This window comes from Scyliorhinus torazame, chromosome 8 (genome assembly GCF_047496885.1).
Source record: "Scyliorhinus torazame isolate Kashiwa2021f chromosome 8, sScyTor2.1, whole genome shotgun sequence".
Classification (NCBI taxonomy): Eukaryota; Metazoa; Chordata; class Chondrichthyes; order Carcharhiniformes; family Scyliorhinidae; genus Scyliorhinus; species Scyliorhinus torazame.
In genome coordinates this window covers 225,227,576-225,248,318 of record NC_092714.1, presented here as the reverse complement: position 1 = coordinate 225,248,318, position 20,743 = coordinate 225,227,576, and the positions used below count along the sequence as shown (strand labels likewise).

Here is a 20,743-nt window from a genome sequence, read left to right as displayed (position 1 = left end):
CAAAATAAAACAGGACGTCAACTGGTACAACTTTGCCCCAGTAAAAGCCCAGTTGAGTGATTCGTGTCACTCAAGTCTCCGGGCAGCTCCTGTTACTTTCCTCTGCAAAGATCGACTTGGTAACACCAGAGTCCTTTGTCCTGACAAAAAAAAAATCCCGCTGCTCTTGGATCGGCCACAAACACTGATTGACTCATTATTATTTGGAAAACTGGGAACTTCGGGGGGGGGAGGAGGAGGACTTGGTATCGCCACTGTAGCCGAGTTGCTTTCGGCGCCCCTGCTGTGCGGCTTCCACTTGAAGTTTTTTTTAAAGTGAGGGTTTTGCCGACGGCCCCTTCACTCGGTTTCCTGGAGCATGTGCTCGTTGTCTCATTGGTAAAAGAAAAGCGGCATTTGCCTGGACGGTAGCATTCGCTGCAGATCTGGGCAATTCTCAGCCCAGCGTTTCCATCCTTTTTGGCACTAGTGTCTTTTTTTTCCTCCCCCTGCGGCTGTAACGGCGGAAGTTTTAGGAACAAACGTTGCAATCAGAACTCATCGGTTTGATGTTGGAAAGTGACTTCTAACGGAGTGCAATTAGTTCTCAAAGGAGCCGGAGCCCTGCTGCCCTTCTCATCTTTTCTTGCTGTTGACCAGATCTGGACGGGGAAGCCGGCTCAATCAACTAAGTATTTTCCGTATGGTTAAAACATAATTGACAGAAATGAGAGGCGGTGTGAAGAAAACGGATTCCCAAGTGTTTTGAAGCAGCCGGCGGCTGGGAAGCGGTAAAAATCCACAGAGTCTTCTGCCCCCCCCCCCCCCGCCGCCCGGTGAACAGTCTTGTTTACTTCTAGTAACACAGGAAGATGGATGAAGAAAGTCACCAAGAAAATGGAGTGGAGAGTGGAAAAGACACCGACCGGCAGCTTCGTTTACGAGTTTGTGTGATGAATGAGATTTTAAAAACCGAGAGGGACTACGTGGGGTCCTTGAAATTTCTGAAGTCTGTAAGTTTGTTTTAAAACAAAATATCCTGTGGTAATTCTCTTCACCTCCTCCAGTTGTGAAATGGGGCAAAATCGACAGGATGCACCGACAACGCCGTGTTTAGCGTCAGTCTAATTTCAGCTGGTTTGGGCTGTAGAGTCCCCCCTCTCGCCGCTCAAATCCTCGACTTCTGAAATTGCCGCCATTGTTGTTATTTAACTTTTTTCCCCCTCTCCCCCCACCCCCGGGTCAGGAGTCACGCTTTCTTTTGAGGTCGGTAACCCTAACAGACCTGGCTGGATACTTTGTTTAAAGGGACTCCGGGATTGTAGTTTGGGGAAGTGGCGCTTCAGGTTTGGGTGAGATTTGGTGTATTTTCGCCCAGGGTAGTCGCGCCAATTCAGCCAGTTCTGCTCGGACAGAAAGAGGAATCGATCCATTGAGCAGCTGAAAGCTTCTTGAGACCAAAAATTAAGAACGAGCGTGGGATCAATGTGTATCCTGAAGTGGGGTTGAAACGTAAAATGTTTCAAATATTGTTGGAAAGACTTGTTACGAAACCGAAACACACACTTTAGCATCGTCTACGTTTTTCAATTCAGTTTTGAACCATTTCCCTCGATCATTGTGGGATAGTGATTCCGAAATTGGTTTGATGTCTCCCCCCATTCTGTTGTAGTAATGAAGCCAGCCTGTTGTTCAGTGGTTTCCTGTTGAGATAAAGCGACGTCTATTAGCAGGTTGGGTTGCTGCCGATAAGGCGTGCTGAGAGGTGGAAAGGTGTGCCATATGGTTTGTGTAAAGTCAAATGCACGGTCTCTAGACACAATGACGTTAAGGCGCAATAAATCAGTCTCCGTCCTTCCTGCTTGAACATCTGAGCGTTTGGCCGCAACCCCCTCCAGCAGTCCTTTGGGATCGAAATCGACCTGACCTCAGTTGTTGTACCACTTATTTTTTTGACTGAACAAGCCGACAGGACGAGCAATTTCAGATTTCCCATTCTAGGTGAAATTAGATTCCGGCTTCACTCAGAATCTGAAGCGTGTTTGTGGTGATGAGTTTACCTCTGGTCGGCTCCCTCATCAATAGGCTGTCGTGGACATGACCTATTTACTGGTTGCTGGTCAAATATTGGCATTTATGTCACATTCCCAAAAGAAAACTTCTAAATGGAGTTTGGGGGGGCGGTTCTTTTGGATATCTAGGATGCGCCGGCTGTTGAAGGTGATGTTTGCTTAAGTTCTGGAAAACCTCCACCTCCCTTTCTTCCTTATAAGATAATAATAATCGCTTATTGTCACAAGTAGGCTTCAATGAAGTTACTGTGAAAAACCTCTAGTCGCCACATTCTGGCACCTGTTCAGGGAGGCTGGTACGCAAATTGAACGGGTTCTGCATTACAAGCAAGCTGTTTAGCCAACTGTGCTAAACCAGCCCTGTAAACCCCATCTGTCCAATTGACCCACACTCAATTAAATCTGCTGCCATTTCCCCCCCCCCCCCCCCCTCCCACCCCATCCCATCATATTCCTGGAACTCCATATATGAATTCCTCCAATCATATTCCCCCCCCCCCCCATACTGAAAAAGCTCTTTATTTGAAGTCACAAATGGCACCTTTATCACGGTCACATAAGGTCACCTCTCCTTGTCTGCCTTGACCTGTGCCGTTGCAATGGTTTCCCTCGATATCCTACTCCCAAGGGCCCTCCATGATCATCCAACTGGGTGGGGCTACTCTCATGTCATTCCACTTTTATTTAACCATAGTCAGAGAATCACTTGAAATGGCTTCTCTTCCTCTTTATGCACTGTTTCCACAGGTGTCCCAAAAGGATCTACTTTTGGCTCCCTCCTATTTCTCATCAACATGCTACCCAATTGCGACATCATCTAAATAATAATTATTCATGCAATTATTATTTATTTATTTTTATTTATTTATACTGCAATTATTAATTATTATTATTCTAAGTTAATTTCTTATTTATGCTGATGACATCTGGCTCCACCTTACCACACGACTTCTCTCAACTCCTCCACTTGCTAAATTATCAGACTGCTTATCTGACATCCAGTACTGAATGAGCAGAAATTTCCTCCAATTAAATGTGATTGGGCAGCACGGTGGCCTCACAGCGCCGAGGTCCCAGGTTCGATCCCGGCTCTGAGTCACTGTCCGTGTAGAGTTTGCACATTCTCCCCGTGTTTGCGTGGATTTCACCCCCACAACCCAAAAGATGTGCAGGGTAGGTAGATTGGCGACGCTAAATTGCCCCTTGATTGGAAAAAACGATTTGGGTACTCTTAAATTTTTATTTTAAATGTGAATTTCCATTCCAAACTCTGTTCTTTAGTTGCTGACTCCATCCCTCTCCCTGGCAACAGCCTGAGATTTAAGCCAGTCTTTTTGCAATCTTGCTGTTCTATATGATCCTGATCTCCTCTTCGTGTCATCAATAAAACCCATCTATTTCCACCTCTGACTTCAACCTATCTTAGCTCATTTGCTGTTGAAAACATTCATGTTTATGATACTTCTAGACTTGATTATTTCCATGCACCTCTGGCTGGTTCCCCATGTTCTACCCTCTGTAAACTGGAGGTAGTTGAGAATTCTGCTGCCAGTGTCTTACCTCACAGCAGGTTGTTCCCATTTCACCCCTGTGCTCGCTGACCTATGTTGGATCCCACTCAAGCAACATCAAATTCTCGTCCTTGTTTTCAGATCCCCCCAGAGCCTCGCCCCTCCCTAGCTCTGTAATCTCTCCTCCAACTCCACAACACTCTGGGATATCTGCACTTCTCTGATTCTGACATGTTGTGCTTCCCCAATTACATTTACTTCATCATTCTTGGCCATGCCTTCTGCTGTCAAGGCCCCAAGCTCTGGAATTCCCTCCCTGCACCTCTTTACATGGCATTCCTCCTTTCTGACACTTTGACCAGACTTTGGTCATCTGACCAAATATCTCCACAAGTGGTTTGGTGTCCTGTTTTGTTTTATACTGCCCCCCTGAAGCATCTTGGGGAGCTTCATTCTGTTAAAGGTGCTGGATGAATATAAGTTGTTGGCAGTAAGTAGCTGATGATTATATCTGTTAGCATAAACTGTTTACTCCAGCTTTAAGACTCAATGGTAGATCGAAGGCTCACTGAAACTAATGCTGAGGAATGAACCTTGATGATTGGCCAGTTTCACTCTTCACTTGATATTGTATCAGTAATGTTGATGGTGGTATCGCAAAAGGATACATTTAATGCTTTTACCAAACATTCCTGAAGGAACTGCAGTGTTTGATTTTGTTGCTGCAGGTGTATAATGTTGCTATTTCAACATCTTCCATGCTGCTAGATGCATCCAAGTGCTGCAGTATGGTTTTTTACAGTTGAAGTGGGAATTCTGATGGTATTGGTTCAAAAAGCACAAGCAGCATATGTTCCGATTGTTGCATCAATACCTGAGGTTCTGATGTATGTTGACATCAGCTCAGATAATTCAGTGAGTTTACAAGGGACTCAATGTTTTGGGGGTTTTCTCTTGTATTTTTAGTAACTGCAAAGTTCTGATGTTTGTTGAAGTTTGTGGTGCATAAGCTGTATCTCAATAATTGTCCTGAGTATTTTATAAGTTGATGGCATGTGGCATGTGCACAAGGACCAAGATGTGAGGGGAATTTCTGGTTGGAAAAGAGAAGTTGATGCATTGTGCGAGGGCCCCAACCCACATGAGACTGTTACCTGCCAGCCTCGGTGGGGAGTTAATCTCACAGTGGACCCATAACTTTTTCAATACTACTTCTAGAATGAATCGGCAATAAGGAGTTGCAGACAAGTAACCTGACATTGTATATGGATGTCTAGAACGTCGGGGCAGCTGCATATTGTAACGTCCTGCATAAATCTTTGCACCACACGGAAGGCACATCTGTCACACAGATGAGGAAATTCTAAACCATGGAATAATAGCTGCTGGAAGGTGTTATTTGGAGGCTGATTGTAAATATGATTTGCTTCTATCTCCAAGGTTTAATGCCTACCATGACTTGGTTTCAAGAGGTAAGCAGTTGCTGCCTCTGCACCGTAAACCGGTAGAAACATGTGGTTGCGCACGGTGTATTGGGCTGATGGTGATGTATGCTTGGCAAAATTTTTGAATATTTTACTGTATTCCAAATGACCTCTGACTGTATATTGACCTACTAGTGACTATTCTTTTATTAATTTTTCTCAGACCTTCTGCAATATGCATTACATCTTGCTGAAACTAAGCTGCAAGTGAATGAAACGGGAGGGCAGATTTATCTCCTTTTCCGTGGTAATTTTCTCCTCGGGAGCATTATCTTTTTATCACTGTTGTCACTATAGACTTGGTGTAAAACCGCTTGTATCTGTTACTTATACAATTTGAGCATTGTCATCACAATTTAGCGATGTCACAACGCCTTCCTCATCTAAGTCAATGCCTCCATCACTTTGGATTCACTTGGTATAACTCAAGAGATCAGCTGCCTTTGCCTTAGCTTTGCTTTCATTAAAGCCCTCACAGTTTCCCCCTGCATCCTTTTCATAAATCATTCTCACTTTACCGTACATTTTGCAAGTGTCTCCTGAGTGACACTGTTGCATGCATTTGCCAAACAGGATCTTTCATCCTGAAGGTCTTCTTAAAAACGACACCACTGGTACTGCCATTGTTCATGAGATGAGACAAAAAAAAATTCCTGTCGTGGCTTTTCGCTGATCGAATATCCATTGGCTGAATTGAGGATGTGCAATTGGGGGATAAATATGTGGATCTGTAAAGATTTAATCACCTGCTAATGGTTGCATTCCAAGCATTGTTTGGCATCTTTGAATTTGTCTATATATGTGTTTCTGGAACATACCTCTTCATTCACCTGAGGAAGGAGCAGCGCTCCGAAAGCTAGTGACATCGAAACAAACCTGTGGGACTTTAACCTGGTGTTGTAAGACTTCGTACTATAAATATGTGGAGAAGAGATTGTCCAAATCTAATTGTCCCACAGGTGAGTTGTCAAGTGCAATTTTGCACTGTGTAGCCAAACCAAACTTTTGGCAGTGTGCACAAGCCTTGGGGAGAAAATAATTATGGAATCAATTACTCATGATCTGCTGGACGATGCATGCATATTTGGTGGCCTCATAAAGCACTGGTGTAATTTTCATGCTTTCGAAAGCATGAGGCTTAACACTACTGCCAATACCGAAGAGTTTATATTTGTGTTCCAGCAGCATTTGTACATGTGAGCATGGTGAGTCTTTCTTTTGATCGTTGCAACAGTAGGCTACAGTCTCCTCGACAACAAGCGTATGGCATGACAAACACCTTCAGAAAGCCCATCTTATCTGCATTTTATACCTGTTCGCGGTGAAGTTCCTCCTCCTTTGCTAACTTCACAATTCAGTTAGGCACGACGGTCTCTCTATCAACAAAAGGTTGTTCACCAGTAGCCTTTAAATGGTGAATCCAACACCTATGTAATTTTTGTACCCAATCTTGTGAGTTCTTACAGCACAAATTTTCTAATCCATATAAAATCATCTGGCCTTTTACATAAGCATTATTCCAGAAATAGGGACCCTTCAATATGAGGGTGTCAGAACCACTTGTACAGCATTGTACGTTGGCAGACTGTGCAATGTTATACACTCACTAATTCTTTTACCATGTCACTCTCTACAGAATTTGAATTGATTTTCGTGCTGTTCCTTCATGTCATAAACTGTTGAGGCACCCACACAGTTTCTTTGTGATTTCCACCTTTTCTAATATTGCAAGTGTAGCATTGTTATGTATTGCTGCACTCTCCTTGGGTGCACTGATGAGGTTTTAAAACAAAGCATCCTGTACACTGGAAATGCTTGGATCTGCACAAAAGCACCACTCTAAAAGAAGAGGAGTGGAGAAAGGAGAAAATTTTGTGTGAGCGAGAGAATATTGAATGGTTTCTAACCTAGTGCTGCATTTTGCTGTGCAATGCAGTCCCCATGTCCCCCCCCCCCCCCCCCCCCCCCCCCCCCACATCACCCGTCATGTTCTCCTCATGGGTGAACCCATGCAGTGCCCAAGTCGTGGAGCGGCGAGTCTGTGGGTCTGTTCATGCCAATTCCAAACAGTTGGTGTTTCCGGAGTTAGGATTTCTGAACTAGATAGGTTATAGTGTAATATTTTTCTGTGTGAGTCAGATTCCAGATTAGGTGGAAAGAAAGAGTGGTGCTTTGGATTTGATAATCCCTCCTCCTTGATCCTTGCTTTCAGTCTAGTGTTGAAGCCTGACTAGAGCCTAGAATTTAATTTGCCTTAAAATTGTAGAATATGGTTTATTTTACTTGTATAAATAAAGCCTTTGACAATGCAACACTTAGCCTCAACCATGTATTTTTCAGAAAGGCTAGAGGGGAAAGCTTGAACTTTGTAAAATTGTTAAAATGGACTCCAGTTTAAGTCTGTGGAACTTAGTTTTTTTTTAAACAGCACTTGAACAGCACATTTTCTTTTGATTGACATGGCATTTCTGAAGGAAGTTTGGGTATTGTACTAACATATAAGATGAGTTTTCATAATCAGTTGAATCGGTCAGAGTGGAAAGTGTGACTGAATTGTAGTTCAAATCAAACACCAGAAGCCCACACAACTCAGGGCAGCACGGTAGCACAATGGTTAGCACAGTTGCTTCACCACTCCAGGGTCCCAGGTTCGATTCTTGGCTTGGGTCACTGTCTGTGCGCAATCTGCACGTTCTTCCCATATGTGCATGGGTTTCCTCCGGGTGCTCCGGTTTCTTCCCACAGTCCAAAGATGCAGGTTAGGTGGATTGGCGATGATAAATTGCCCTTAGTGTCAAAAAGGTTGTGTCGGGTTGCTGGTTGCAGGACTAGGGTGGAGGTGTGGGTTTCAGTGGGGTGCTCTTAAGGGCTGGTGCAGACCCGATGCGCTAAATGGCCTCCTTCTGCACTGTAAATTCTATAACTCCCTGTTTGACTAAAGGCGGCACGGCAATGCAGTGGTTAGCACGGCTACCTCGTGATGCTGAGGATCTGGGTTCGATCCCGGTCCTGGGACTCTGTCCATGTGGAGTTTGCACATTCTCTCTGTGTCTGCGTGGTCTCACCCCCACAACCCATAAAAAACGTGCAGGGTTGGTGGATTGACCACGCTAAAATTGCCTCTTAATTGGAACAATAAAGAACTGGCTACTCTAAATTTATTTTTAAAGAACTCCCAGTTTGACTGAGGTTTTGTAAAATGTAATTGACTGGCTGCTAGATGGTGTGTCACCTGATGCTCCTCAGGAATTTAAGCAAAATGTGTTTGTGATTTATTGTTGCCCAATTTTTGGGCGCGATCCAGCGGCCTTGCCCCGCCTGACTCAGGATGCAACGAGGCCGGTAAATCTCACCAGATTTACTGGCCTTGTCCCGCCTCGCGAGGCATCGCGATCTGGATCACGCCCATTGAGTCCGGGACCCAGCGGGTATTCAAGTGAGCAAGTGATCGCAATTAAATATATCTACACCAGATCTACTCATCGTCCGGGACCTTCCCAGGCGATCTGGGCCCCTGGGTGATTGGACTCTGGGCAGGGTGGTGCCCTGGCACCTCCAATGTTGCTAGGGTGCCCAGGTGACAGTGCCAAGGTGCCCGGGTGGTATCATGTCCATACCGGGGGTCGAACCCGGGGTTGCCCTGCTCTTATGAGGTGGGGTTTCTAGATGACCCACCTATTGGTGAGTTGGGGCATTGGGGGGGGTCCGGAGGGCTGGAGTGGGGGGGGGGGGGGGGGGGGGGGGGAAGAGAGAGAGATCTAGAGATTGGGTTCCTATTTAAAAATGGTGCCCCAATCCCTTCCTGCACTGGCGAGTGGTGCTCGTTAATGCAGTAAATGAACCTATGTGGCCTCTGCAAGCGTTCCTCGGCAAGGCCAGAAGTGAAGCAGAGTCACGATCAGTAGTGGGGTTATTCTCGTTGCTACCAGCACCGGGAAACACCCGGCTAAACACATTTGACACTGGAATCTGTTTCATTTCTGTTAAATTGCTCCCTGTATTTTCAAAGAGTGGAGTTGTACAGGATAATGGTAACGTGCTGGTTGTGTTCATAATCCAGCGCTTTCTTCATTAAGTGAATGATTGGCATGAACTGGTGGAAGATTTGCCAATTACTTGTCCTGTTGCAACCTCTGGATGGTGATGCTAAATAACACTCCCAGCTTTGGATCAGAGATTTGTGCCTTTTCACACTTTGCGAACCTTGATTATGGTTGATCATCTTCATGCATAACTATATTCTTTGCAAGATTCTGATCCTCCTCTATTTAAACCTGCCCACAAAGCTTTTCCTTTGGTTGGAGGTTGGGGGAGGATGGGGAAACCATGTCAAATGTTCCCGTTTCACTGTCCTTGAGTGATAATTTCTCCTTTATTAATTAAATCAATAACGTCTCAAATTACCCCAACGGATTTAGTGACCTGTATTTTTTTGTGTAAGATTTGAATTTCTGTTTTTACACTTTGGCTCCTTGGTTTTAAATATCAATTGATTTCTTTTTAAAAGGCTTGACTGTATGTATTATTTAAAAACTTCTTGAATTAATTAAGATATTGACTTCAGACTGAGTTACCTCTTGGCTCCCATGAGTGGTTACTGGCTATAATAAATCCAAAGTATTATGCCAACTTTAAACTTGCGTGGCTTTTTCTCGTTATTCTATGCCTCTAAATCTTGTTGCAATCTTTGCAAATTATGTGGCCTACATTTATCCTGACAATTGCAAATCCTCCAAATATTATCATTATTAACATTTTGGGGATGTCTGTCAACCCCTATGACTTTGTAAAGATGCACTGTACGGTATTGCACTCAGCCTTGCTCATCGTGAAGGCTTCATTTTCGTTCCATGGTTTGTACTGTTGGCTTTTGGATGAGATGTTAAACCAAAGGCCTCTGTTCTCAACTAGATATAAAATTATAGAGCACTATTTTGAAGAAGAGCGAGGGATTTATCCCGTGTCCTGGCCACTATTTATCCTACAATCAACATCACAGAAGCAGATCATTTGGTCATTATCGGATTGCAGTTTGTGGGAGCTTCCTTCCTGTGCACAGATTGGCTGCTGAATTTTTTACAATCGTCCCTGAACAGATCGTAACCATTTGAACATCTTGTTTTAACCAATGCCCCAAGATTTCACCTTTTGAAACAAAAACAAGCTCTATTGTGCAGAACTGATTTAAAGAAAGCAAGCATAATTAACTTAACAATCTGGTTTATAACTGCGCACTTATGCATTCAGTATAACTTAGTACTTTCCCCAAGAATTCTCTTGTGCGTTGTGATATCTTTTGAGTTATTTATCTCTTGTCGGGACTGTGCAAAAGTGTGCCAGAGTCCTCTGCTATGTCACTTTAATTCTCCATGGTGTTGTAGCTCTTCTGAGATAAACTTTCATTTTTGACCTCTTTATTGTGAATGCCTGGGTTCCTTGTGCCTTCTCGGTGCATCCCAACTAATTTTGCTTATTGCTCTCTTTATCCACAAAGCATTATAGACTCATAGAATCCCTACAGTGCAGAAGGAGGCCATTCAGCTTAGCGAGTCGACACCGACCCTCTGAAAGAGCACTCTACCCAGGCCCACTCCCCGCCCCAACCCTGCAATCCCATAATCCCACCTAACCTTTGGCACTAAGGGACAATTTAGAATGGCTAATCCACCTAACCTATACATCTTTGGACCGTGGGAGGAAACCGGATCACCCTGAGGAAACCCATGCAAATGTGGGAGAATGTACACACTCCACAGTCACCCAAGGTTGGAATTGAAACTGAGTCCCTGGTGATGTGAGGAAACAGTGCTAACCACTGTGTCACCATGCCATCCTTTGTGAGGATCACTAGATTCTTCCACTAACTTCAAACTAGGAATTGAACCCAAGTCCCTGGTGCTGTGAGGCAACAGTGCTAACGACTGTGTCACCATGCCACCCTTTGTGAGGATCACTGTAGATTCTTCCACGAGCTTCAAACTAGGCTATATTCCATTTTATTTTCCCACATGGAATTCAAGCTGAGATTAAGTCTCATTTGCATTCCACACTGAATAATGAATTTAGCTTTTTTTCCTGCTAACAGCACAGGCCTAACTAACTGATTTACTTTGACTATATTCTCTGTGAGCTGCAAACTGCACACAGCAGGTCCTAGCTGCAACTAACTCTCTCAGCAAATGCACAGGTAACTTTAAACCAGAGAACCTCTCTAAATTCCACCCATCTCCATGATAACATAGCATACTCTGGGATATCCTCGATCAGACCCTTGGGTTAAGTACCCCTTAATTGAAATTTGACTTTGATCTTCTGAAATAAATTAGTTTTGCAACCATTTGAGCGTTTACTGAATGCTTTTAAACTAATTTAACTCTTAACTCTCAAAAAAACCCTTCATGGATGTCCATACTGAAATGATTGCAGACATCCCTGCTGATTTCATCTCTGGCAAGTGCACCCATCTCCAGCTCCTCAGAACCCACGTTAGGGAACTGGAGCTGGAGCTGGATGAACTTCGGATCATTCGGGAGGCAGAGGTGGTCATAGATAGAAGCTTCAAGGATGCAGTTACTCCGAAGAATCAAGATAGATGGGTGACGGTGAGAGGGGCTGGGAGGAAGCAGTCAGTACAGGAATCCCCTGTGGTCGTTCCCCTTAGTAACAAGTATACCGCTTTGGATACTGTTGGGGGGGGGGGGGGGACTTACCAGGGGTAAGTCATGGGGTGCAGGTCTCTGGCACAGAGTCTGTCCCTGTTGCTCAGAAGGGAAGGGGAGAGAGGAGTAGAGCATTAGTCATTGGAGACTCCATAGTTAGGGGGATAGATAGGAGATTCTGTGGGAACGAGAGAGACTCGCGGTTGGTGTGTTGCCTCCCAGGTGCCAGGGTGCGTGATGTCTCCGATTGTGTTTTCGGGATCCTTAAGGGGGAGGGGGAGCAGCCCCAAGTCGTGGTCCACATAGGTACCAATGACGTAGGAAAAGGGATAGGGATGTAAGGCAGGAATTCAGGGAGCTGGGGTGGAAACTTAGATCTAGGACAAACAGAGTTATTAATTCTGGGTTGTTACCCGTGCCACGTGATATCGAGACGAGGAATAGGGAGAGGAGTTGAACACGTGGCTACAGGGATGGTGCAGGAGGGAGGGTTTCAGGTTTCTGGATAATTGGGGCTCATTCTGGGGTCGGTGGGACCTCTACAAACGGGATGGTCTACACCTGGACCAGAGGGGTACCAATATCCTGGGGGGGAAATTTGCTAATGCTCTTCGGAGAGTTGAAACTAGTTCAGCAGGGGCTTGGGAACCTGAATTGTAGCTCCAGTATACAGGAGGTTGAGAGTAGTGAGGTCATGAGTAAGGTTTCAAAGTTGCAGGAGTGTACTGAGAGGCAGGAAGGTGGTTTAAAGTGTGTCTTCTTCAATGCCAGGAGCATCCAGAATAAGGTGGGTGAACTTGCGGCATGGGTTGGTACCTGGGACTTCAATGTTGTGGCCATTTCGGAGACATGGATAGAGGAGGGACAGGAATGGTTGTTGCAGGTGCCGGGGTTTAGATATTTCAGTAAGCTCAGGGAAGGTGGTAAAAGAGGGGGAGGGGTGGCATTGTTAGTCAAGGACAGTATTACGGTGGCAGAAAGGAAGTTTGATGAGGACTCGTCTACTGAGGTATGGGCTGAGGTTAGAAACAGGAAAGGAGAGGTCACACTTTTGGGTGTTTTCTATAGGCCTCCGAAAAGTTCCAGAGATGTAGAGGAAAGGATTGCAAAGATGAATCTGGATAGGTGCGAAAGCAACAGGGTAGTTATGGGGGGGCGTTAACTTTCCAAATATTGTCTGGAAACGCTATAGTTCGAGTACTTTAGATGGGTCTGTTTTTGTCCAATGTGTGCAGGACGGTTTCCTGACACAATATGTAGATAGGCCAACGAGAGGCGAGGCCATATTGGATTTGGTACTGGGTAATGAACGAGGAAAGGTGTTAGATTTGGAGGTAGGTGAGCACTTTGGTGATAGTGACCACAATTCGATTACGTTTACTTTAGTAATGGAAAGGGATAGGTATATACCGCAGGGCAAGAGTTATATCTGGGGGAAAGGCAATTATGATGCGATGAGGCAAGACTAAGGATGCATCGGATGGAGAGGAAAACTGCAGGGGATGGGCACAATGGAAATGTGGAGCTTGTTCAAGGAACAGCTACTGCGCGTCCTTGATAAATATATACCTGTCAGGCAGGGAGGAAGTGGTCGAGCAAGGGAACCGTGGTTTACTAAAGCAGTCAAAACACTTGTCAAGAGGAAGGAAGAGGCTTGTGTAAAGATGAGACATGAAGGTTCAGTTAGGGCGCTCGAGAGTTACAAGTTAGCTAGGAAGGACCTAAAGAGAGAGCTAAGAAGAGCCAGGAGGGGACATGAGACGTCTTTGGCAGGTAGGATCAAGGATAACCCTAAAACTTTCTATAGATTTGTCAGGAATAAACAAATGACTATGGTAAGAGTAGGGCCAGTCAAGGACAGTAGTGGGAAGTTGTGCTTGGAATCCGAGGAGATAGGAGAGGTGCTAAATGAATATTTGGCGTCAGTATTCACACAGGAAAAAGACAATGTTGTCGAGGAGAATACTGAGATTCGGGCTACTAGACTAGAAGGGCTTGAGGTTCATAAGGAGGAGGTGTTAACAATTCTGGAAAGTGTGAAAATAGATGGGTCCCCTGGGCCGGATGGGATTTATCCTCGGATTCTCTGGGAAGCTAGGGAGGAGATTGCTGAGCCTTTGGCTTTGATCTTTAAGTCATATTTGTCTACAGGAATAGTGCCAGAAGACTGGAGGATAGCAAATGTTGTCCTCTTGTTCAAGAAGGGGTGTAGAGACAGCCCCGGTAACTATAGACCAGTGAGTCTTACTTCTGTTGTGGGCAAAATCTTGGAAAGGTTTATAAGGGATAGGATGTATAATCATCTGGAAAGGAATAATTTGATCAGAGATGGTCAACATCGTTTTGCGAAGGGTAGGTCGTGCCTCACAAACCTTATAGAGTTCTTTGAGAAGGTGACCAAACAGGTGGATGAGGGTAAAGCAGTTGATGTGGTGTATATGGATTTCAGTAAAGCGTTTGATAAGGTTCCCCACGGTAGGCTACTGCAGAAAATACGGAGGCATGGGATTCAGGGTGATTTAGCAGTTTGGATCAGAAATTGGCTAGCTGGAAGAAGACAAAGGGTGGTGGTTGATGGGAAGTGCTCAGACTGGAGTCCAGTTACTAGTGCTGTACCACAAGGATCTGTTTTGGGGCCACTGCTGTTTGTCATTTTTATAAATTAACTGGAGGATGGCGTAGAAGGATGGGTGAGTAAATTTGCAGATGACACTAAAGTCGGTGGAGTTGTGGACTGTGCGGAAGGATGTTACAAGTTACAGAGGGACATAGATAAGCTGCAGTGCTGGGCTGAGAGGTGGCAAATGGAGTTTAATGCAGAAAAGTGTGAGGTGATTCATTTGGAAGGAATAACAGGAAGACAGGTACTGGGCTAATGGTAAGGTTCTTGGCAGTGTGGATGAGCAGAGAGATCTCGGTGTCCATGTACATAGATCCCTGAAAGTTGCCACCCAGGTTGAGAGGGTTGTTAAGAAGGCGTATGGTGTGTTAGCTTTTATTGGTAGAGGGATTGAGTTTCGCAGCCATGAGGTCATGTTGCAGCTGTACAAAACTCTGGTGCAGCCGCATTTGGAGTATTGCGTGCAATTCTGGTCGCCGCATTATAGGAAGGATGTGGAAGCATTGGAAAGGGTGCAGAGGAGATTTACCAGAATGTTGCCTGATATGGAGGGAAGATCTTATGAGGGAAGGCTGAGGGACTTGAGGCTGTTCTTGTTAGAGAGAAGAAGGTTAAGAGGTGACTTAATTGAGGCATACAAGATGATTAGAGGATTGGATAGGGTGGACAGTGAGAGCCTTTTTCCTCGGATTGTGATGTCTAGCACGAGGGGACATGGCTTTAAATTGAGAGGAGATAGATATAGGACAGATGTCAGAGGTAGGTTCTTTACTCCGAGAGTAGTAAGGGCGTGGAATGCCCTGCCTGCAACAGTAGTGGACTCGCCAACACGAAGGGCATTCAAATGGTCACTGGATAGACAAATGGACGATAAGGGAATAGCGTAGATGGGCTTTAGAGTGGTTTCACAGGTCGGTGCAACATCGAGGGCCGAAGGGCCTGTACTGCGCTGTAATGTTCTATGTTCTATCATGTCTCCTGTTGTTTAACCTGTTTTTTATGATCTAATTACCAGCTGTTAATCTGTTAAATCAGCAGTCCCAAGTTAAGGTGTAATAGACCCCAAGCTTGTTTAAATTGCATTCACCCAATTTTCTGCAGTTAAAACGTTCATTGCTAAAACTAAAAGTTATACTCCAAACACACGGATCATGAACTAGAAATTTGCAACAACGTGAAAGCAGTGACTCTGCTTCAAAAGTATTTCCTTGGCTGTGACATTCTTTTGGATGGTATGATACAATTACAATTATTTTTCCCAGCTGATTTCACCAAAGATACCACTAAGCTACATCCTTGGTACTCTTGGATGGGGTTAGAGGGAGATTGAGACAGATTCTTGCTCCCATTCAATATTTGACACTGTGGGGTGTTAGATAAGGATGGGTTTTGTTGTGATTTATCTTGTGCTGAATAGATATCTATCACTTGGTATACAGAAGTATATAAAGAATGGCCACTTAGCTAAGGAATTGGAGGATTGAAACTGTTAATACAACATGTATCATCACCAGCTTCAGCCTGGAATTATTTGAGGTCAGTAAATTGGAGGGAAAATTTAGCTGAATTTCGAAGAGGGAGCTGTGCTCTCTAAAGAAAGACTTGATTTTAAGCCTCCTTTGAAAAGGGCGTGAACCATAAGCTTGTTTTTATAATTTTTCTTTATATTCTCTTTTTGTAAGGTATTAACCAACTCTGCAGAGCTCTGCAAACAGGTTTTGTAGTAATTTTGAAAGTTTGCCAAAAACCTGTTCAGAGCGTCACCATTGTTTATGTTTACAAATGTCACTTGTAATCTAGTTCTTATTCCGTCATCCAAGTTGCACGACAAATGGTGATTACTGACACTTTAAATAATTGTGCCAAAGGGATGTAATATTGATTGCAGATAACTAATTATACTGTAAATTTTTTTCCAATACTTGACATTTTTAGGAAATATGGATAAATTAAAGTTTGCCTGAGTACAAACTTATGCCACATTACCCTTTACTAACGTGGCTTTGAGTCTTACATAATACGATAAGAATTATTTTCCGTATGCACGGTAGCATAGTGGTTAGCACTGTGGCTTCACGCCAGGGTTCCAGGTTTGATTCCCAGCATGGGTCACTGTCTGTGCACAGTCTGCACGTCCTCCCCGTGTCTGTGTGGGTTTCCTCCGGGTGCTCCGGTTTCCTTCCACTAGTCCGGAAAGATGTGCTGTTAGGTAATTTGGACATCCTGAATTCTCGCTCTTGTGTATCTGAACAGGCGCCAGAATGTGGGGATTAAGGGCTTTTCACAGTAACTTCATTGCAGTGTTAATGTAAGCCTACTTGTGACAATAAAGATTATTATTATTACATAAGCAAGTGGTTGGTTCACCTCTTGAGAATTGGGATCAATCGTACAATATATCGGTTTCTCCACAAGGTTAGAGCTTGTAATATTTTGAGGAGTTGCTGAAATGATCCATAATATTTGGTTAATATTCACAGGTTTAACCTTGACTAAATGGAAGTGCATTTATCCAAGCCACAAATAGCTTTGTTTATTGGTACAGGGGTATATAGTTAGGAAATATGCTTGTCCTTGTTTAAGCATTGAGTGGGTTGTGTTCATCTTCTTACCAATAACGTGTGCATAAATTAACTGGCTATATTTAGAAAATCATACACCCCAGACTGCTGAGTCTTCTGTGTGTGATTGGCCTTTTATGCAAGGGAAATTTGTCTATTCACTAAAATTAACTATCTATATTTATATGTGTAAATAAAATGATGCATGGACTTTGAGTTAAGGGTGCCACAAATTCTGATAGTACCATTTTTTTTTCAAATGCAGGCACTCTTGCCATGTTGGTATAAAATATCAAGCAAAGGTTTAGCCTTCATGTCTTTGTTAAGTGCTGTCAGGCCCAGTAAAGGTATAACATATTCATAACTTTAAACATGGACTGTATTGTGTACAGAATGTTCTTTTCAGAAATGACCATTAAAAGGTGGCGATGTTTGGCTGCTGAGGGTTGGGTCAGAAAAGGTTCCAGAAAGTTCTGAATTGAATGACCAGAGGTGGAGTGCCTCCCTTGAACGGAAAACCAGGACAAAGCCATTTGTGGAATTTGTACCTCCTACTGTTTGTGGATTTACCCAATACCCAAAATTTATGAGCTCTGAGACTTGTTGTCTCCGAGTTCAAAGCTGAATACTGAGACCTGTAGAGAAACCAGCCAAATCATAAATAGGTGTCAATTTCCACCATCCATTCTCCATTGTATAGCAGTGACTTCTAGTATTAAATCATTCTGGGTGGACAGTAGGAGTATTGATAATGTCACTTCTCAGAAACTGTCTTCAGATAATTAGGGACACGTCAGTCAGTCTGCAAAATACACAGCAAGAAACAGCAACACCAAAGGTCGCAACATCTATGCATTATGGAGTCATCGATGTTTACAGCATGGAAACAGGCCTTTCGGCCCAGCTTGTCCATGCCACCCAGTTTCTATAACTAAGCTAGTCCGGACTTCCAGGTGCGGCGATGACCAGCTAAGTCGCACGTTTCGGCAGCTCCCGGTGGAACGGACTTTTGGGCTCTTAATAGGAGCCCCAACGGCAATTTTAACGGCTAAAAACACTGTGCGGTAAACCGGAAGGGAATCCCCCCTGGACACGGATGGAAAAAGGAGAGGAAAGTGGCCGGATTACGGAGGATCCTCTAGAGCAGCGGCTAGGAAGGCAAGCACAAAGCAAGATGGTGTCGGAAGGTGGCCGTCTAGTATGGGGCCCTGACCAACAAGAGTTCCTGCGGAGCTGTGTGGAAGAACTAAAAAAGGACATGAAGAAGGAGCTGCTGGCCCCGATATTACAGGCGATTGAAGGGATAAAGGAGGAGCAAAAGACCAAGGAGCAGGAGCTTTGGGTCGTGAAGGCAAAGGCCGCTGAAAATGAAGACGAAATACAGGGCCTGGTGGTGAAGACAGAGATGCAAGAGGCACACCATAAAAGGTGTGTGGAAAGGCTGGAGGTGCTGGAGAATAATGCGAGGAGGAAGAATTTAAGGATTCTTGGTCTTCCCGAAGGTGCAGGAGGGGCGGACGTCGGGGCATATGTGAGCACGATGCTTCACTCGTTAATGGGATCGGAGGCCCCGACGGGCCCGTTGGAGGTGGAGGGAGCTTATCGAGTTAGGACGCGAAGACCGAGGGCTGGAGAAATTCCTCGAGCCATAGTGGTGAGATTTCTCCGATATAATGACAGAGAGATGGTCCTCAGATGGGCGAAGAAAACTCAGAGCAGCAGGTGGGAGAACGCGGTGATCCGCGTATATCAAGATTGGAGTGCGGAGGTGGCGAGAAGGAGGGCAAGTTTTAATCGAAGGCGGTGCTTCACAAAAGGAAGGTCAAATTTGGAATGTTGCAGCCGGCAAGACTATGGGTCACACACCAAGGGAAGCACCACAACTTTGGGACGGCAGAAGAGGTGTGGACATTTATTGTGGAGGAGCAGCTGGAATAGGCGTGCCAGAAAAAGAACGTTTGGGACAAAGTGGTGGGGCGATTACGTGGGGTGAAGGGGGGAAAAGATGATCTCTCAAGTTGTTAATCTTGTGACCCTGTAACTTTTCTCTCTTTCCCCATGTCGTGGGGGAGGGGGGGAGGGAGGAGGAGGAATTGTGGGCGCCGGCCATCAGTGGTGGGGCCAAGTGGGAAACGCGGGCTTTGTTCCCGCGCTATGGTAATCATGGCGGGAACAGGGAAGCAGGAAGGAGGGGGCCTCGCACAGTGGGGGCCGAGGTCACGGGGGGGAAGCCGAGGTCAGCTAGGGTTTGCTGACTTATGGGAGCAACACGGGGGTGCAATTACGCTAGAAAAGGATCTAGCGGGGCGGGGGGGTTTAACTGGGTTGCTGCTGCTGGGGAGAAGGGGGAGCTGGTACGGGGTGGGGTGGTCGAGGCAGGAAGGCGCCGTCGGGGGGAGATACGGGTAAGTGGGAACCGGGCGAGGAGCTGGATTAAAAAAGGGGATGGCTAGTCAACAAGGGGCAAGGGGGGGGGGGGTAGTAAAGAGCCCCCCAACCCGGCTGATCACGTGGAATGTGAGAGGGCAGAACGGGCCGATTAAAAGGGCACGGGTACTCGCACACCTAAAGAAACTAAAGGCAGATGTGGTTATGTTACAGGAGACGCATTTGAAACTGATAGACCAGATCAGACTACGCAAAGGCAGGGTGGGGCAGGTGTTTCATTCGGGGTTAGACGCAAAGAACAGGGGGTGGCTATATTAGTGGGGAAACGGGTACTGTTTGAGGCAAAGACCATAGTGGCGGATAGTGGGGGTAGATACGTGATGGTGAGTGGCAGATTGCAAGGGGAGGCGGTGGTTCTAGTGAACGTATATGCCCCGAACTGGGATGATGCCAATTTTATGAGGCGTATGTTGGGACAGATCCCGGACCTAGAGGCGGGAAAGTTGGTAATGGGGGGAGACTTCAATACGGTGCTGGAGCCAGGGCTGGACAGATCGAGGTCCAGGACCGGGAGGAGGCCGGCTGCAGCTAGGGTGCTCAAGGACTTTATGGAGCAGATGGGAGGAGTAGACCCCTGGAGATTTAGCAGGCCTAGGAGTAAGGAGTTTTCGTTTTTCTCCTATGTCCATAAAGTATATTCACGGATAGACTTTTTTGTTCTGGGAAGGGCACTGATCCCGAAGGTGACAGGGACGGAGTACACGGCTATAGCTATCTCGGACCACGCTCCACATTGGGTGGACCTGGAGATAGGGGAGGAAAAAGAACAGCACCCACCCTGGAGAATGGACATGGGATTATTGGCAGATGAGGGGGTTTGTTTAAGGGTGAGGGGGTGCATTGAAAGGTACTTGGAGCTTAATGACAATGGGGAGGTTCAGGTGGGAGTGGTCTGGGAGGCGTTGAAGGCAGTGGTTGAGAGGGGAGCTGATATCTATTAGGGCACATAAAGGAAAGCAGGAGGTTAGGGAAAGGGAGCGGTTGTTGAAAGAACTTCTGAGGGTGGACAGACAATATGCGGAGGCACCGGAGGAGGGACTGTACAGGGAAAGGCAAAGGCTACATGTAGAATTTGACTTGTTGACTACGGGTAATGCAGAGGCACAATGGAGGAAGGCACAGGGTGTACAGTACGAATATGGGGAGAAGGCGAGCCGGTTGCTGGCCCACCAACTGAGGAAGAGGGGAGCAGCGAGGGAGATAGGGGGGAGATAGTGAGAGATGAGGAGGGAGAGATGGAACGGGGAGCGGAGAGAGTGAATGGAGTGTTCAAGGCATTTTACGAAAGATTATATAAAGCTCAGCCCCCGGAAGGGAAGGAGAGAATGATGTGCTTTCTGGATCAACTGGAAATCCCTAAGGTGGAGGAGCAGGAGAGGGCGGGACTGGGAGCACAGATCGAGATGGAG

General features: G+C 45.5%; 1 protein-coding gene across 1 annotated transcript in view; it reads left to right on the top strand.

Moving 5' to 3' along the window:
- Positions 1 to 393: 393 nt before the first annotated feature.
- Positions 394 to 20,743, top strand: part of LOC140428408 (phosphatidylinositol 3,4,5-trisphosphate-dependent Rac exchanger 1 protein-like) — a 303,808-nt gene continuing 283,458 nt past the window's right edge. Inside the window, exon 1 of the mRNA XM_072514826.1 lies at positions 394 to 992. Within this exon, the coding sequence (XP_072370927.1) occupies positions 852 to 992 (141 nt within the window). The 5' untranslated portion in view covers positions 394 to 851. The remainder of the gene's footprint in view (positions 993 to 20,743) is intronic.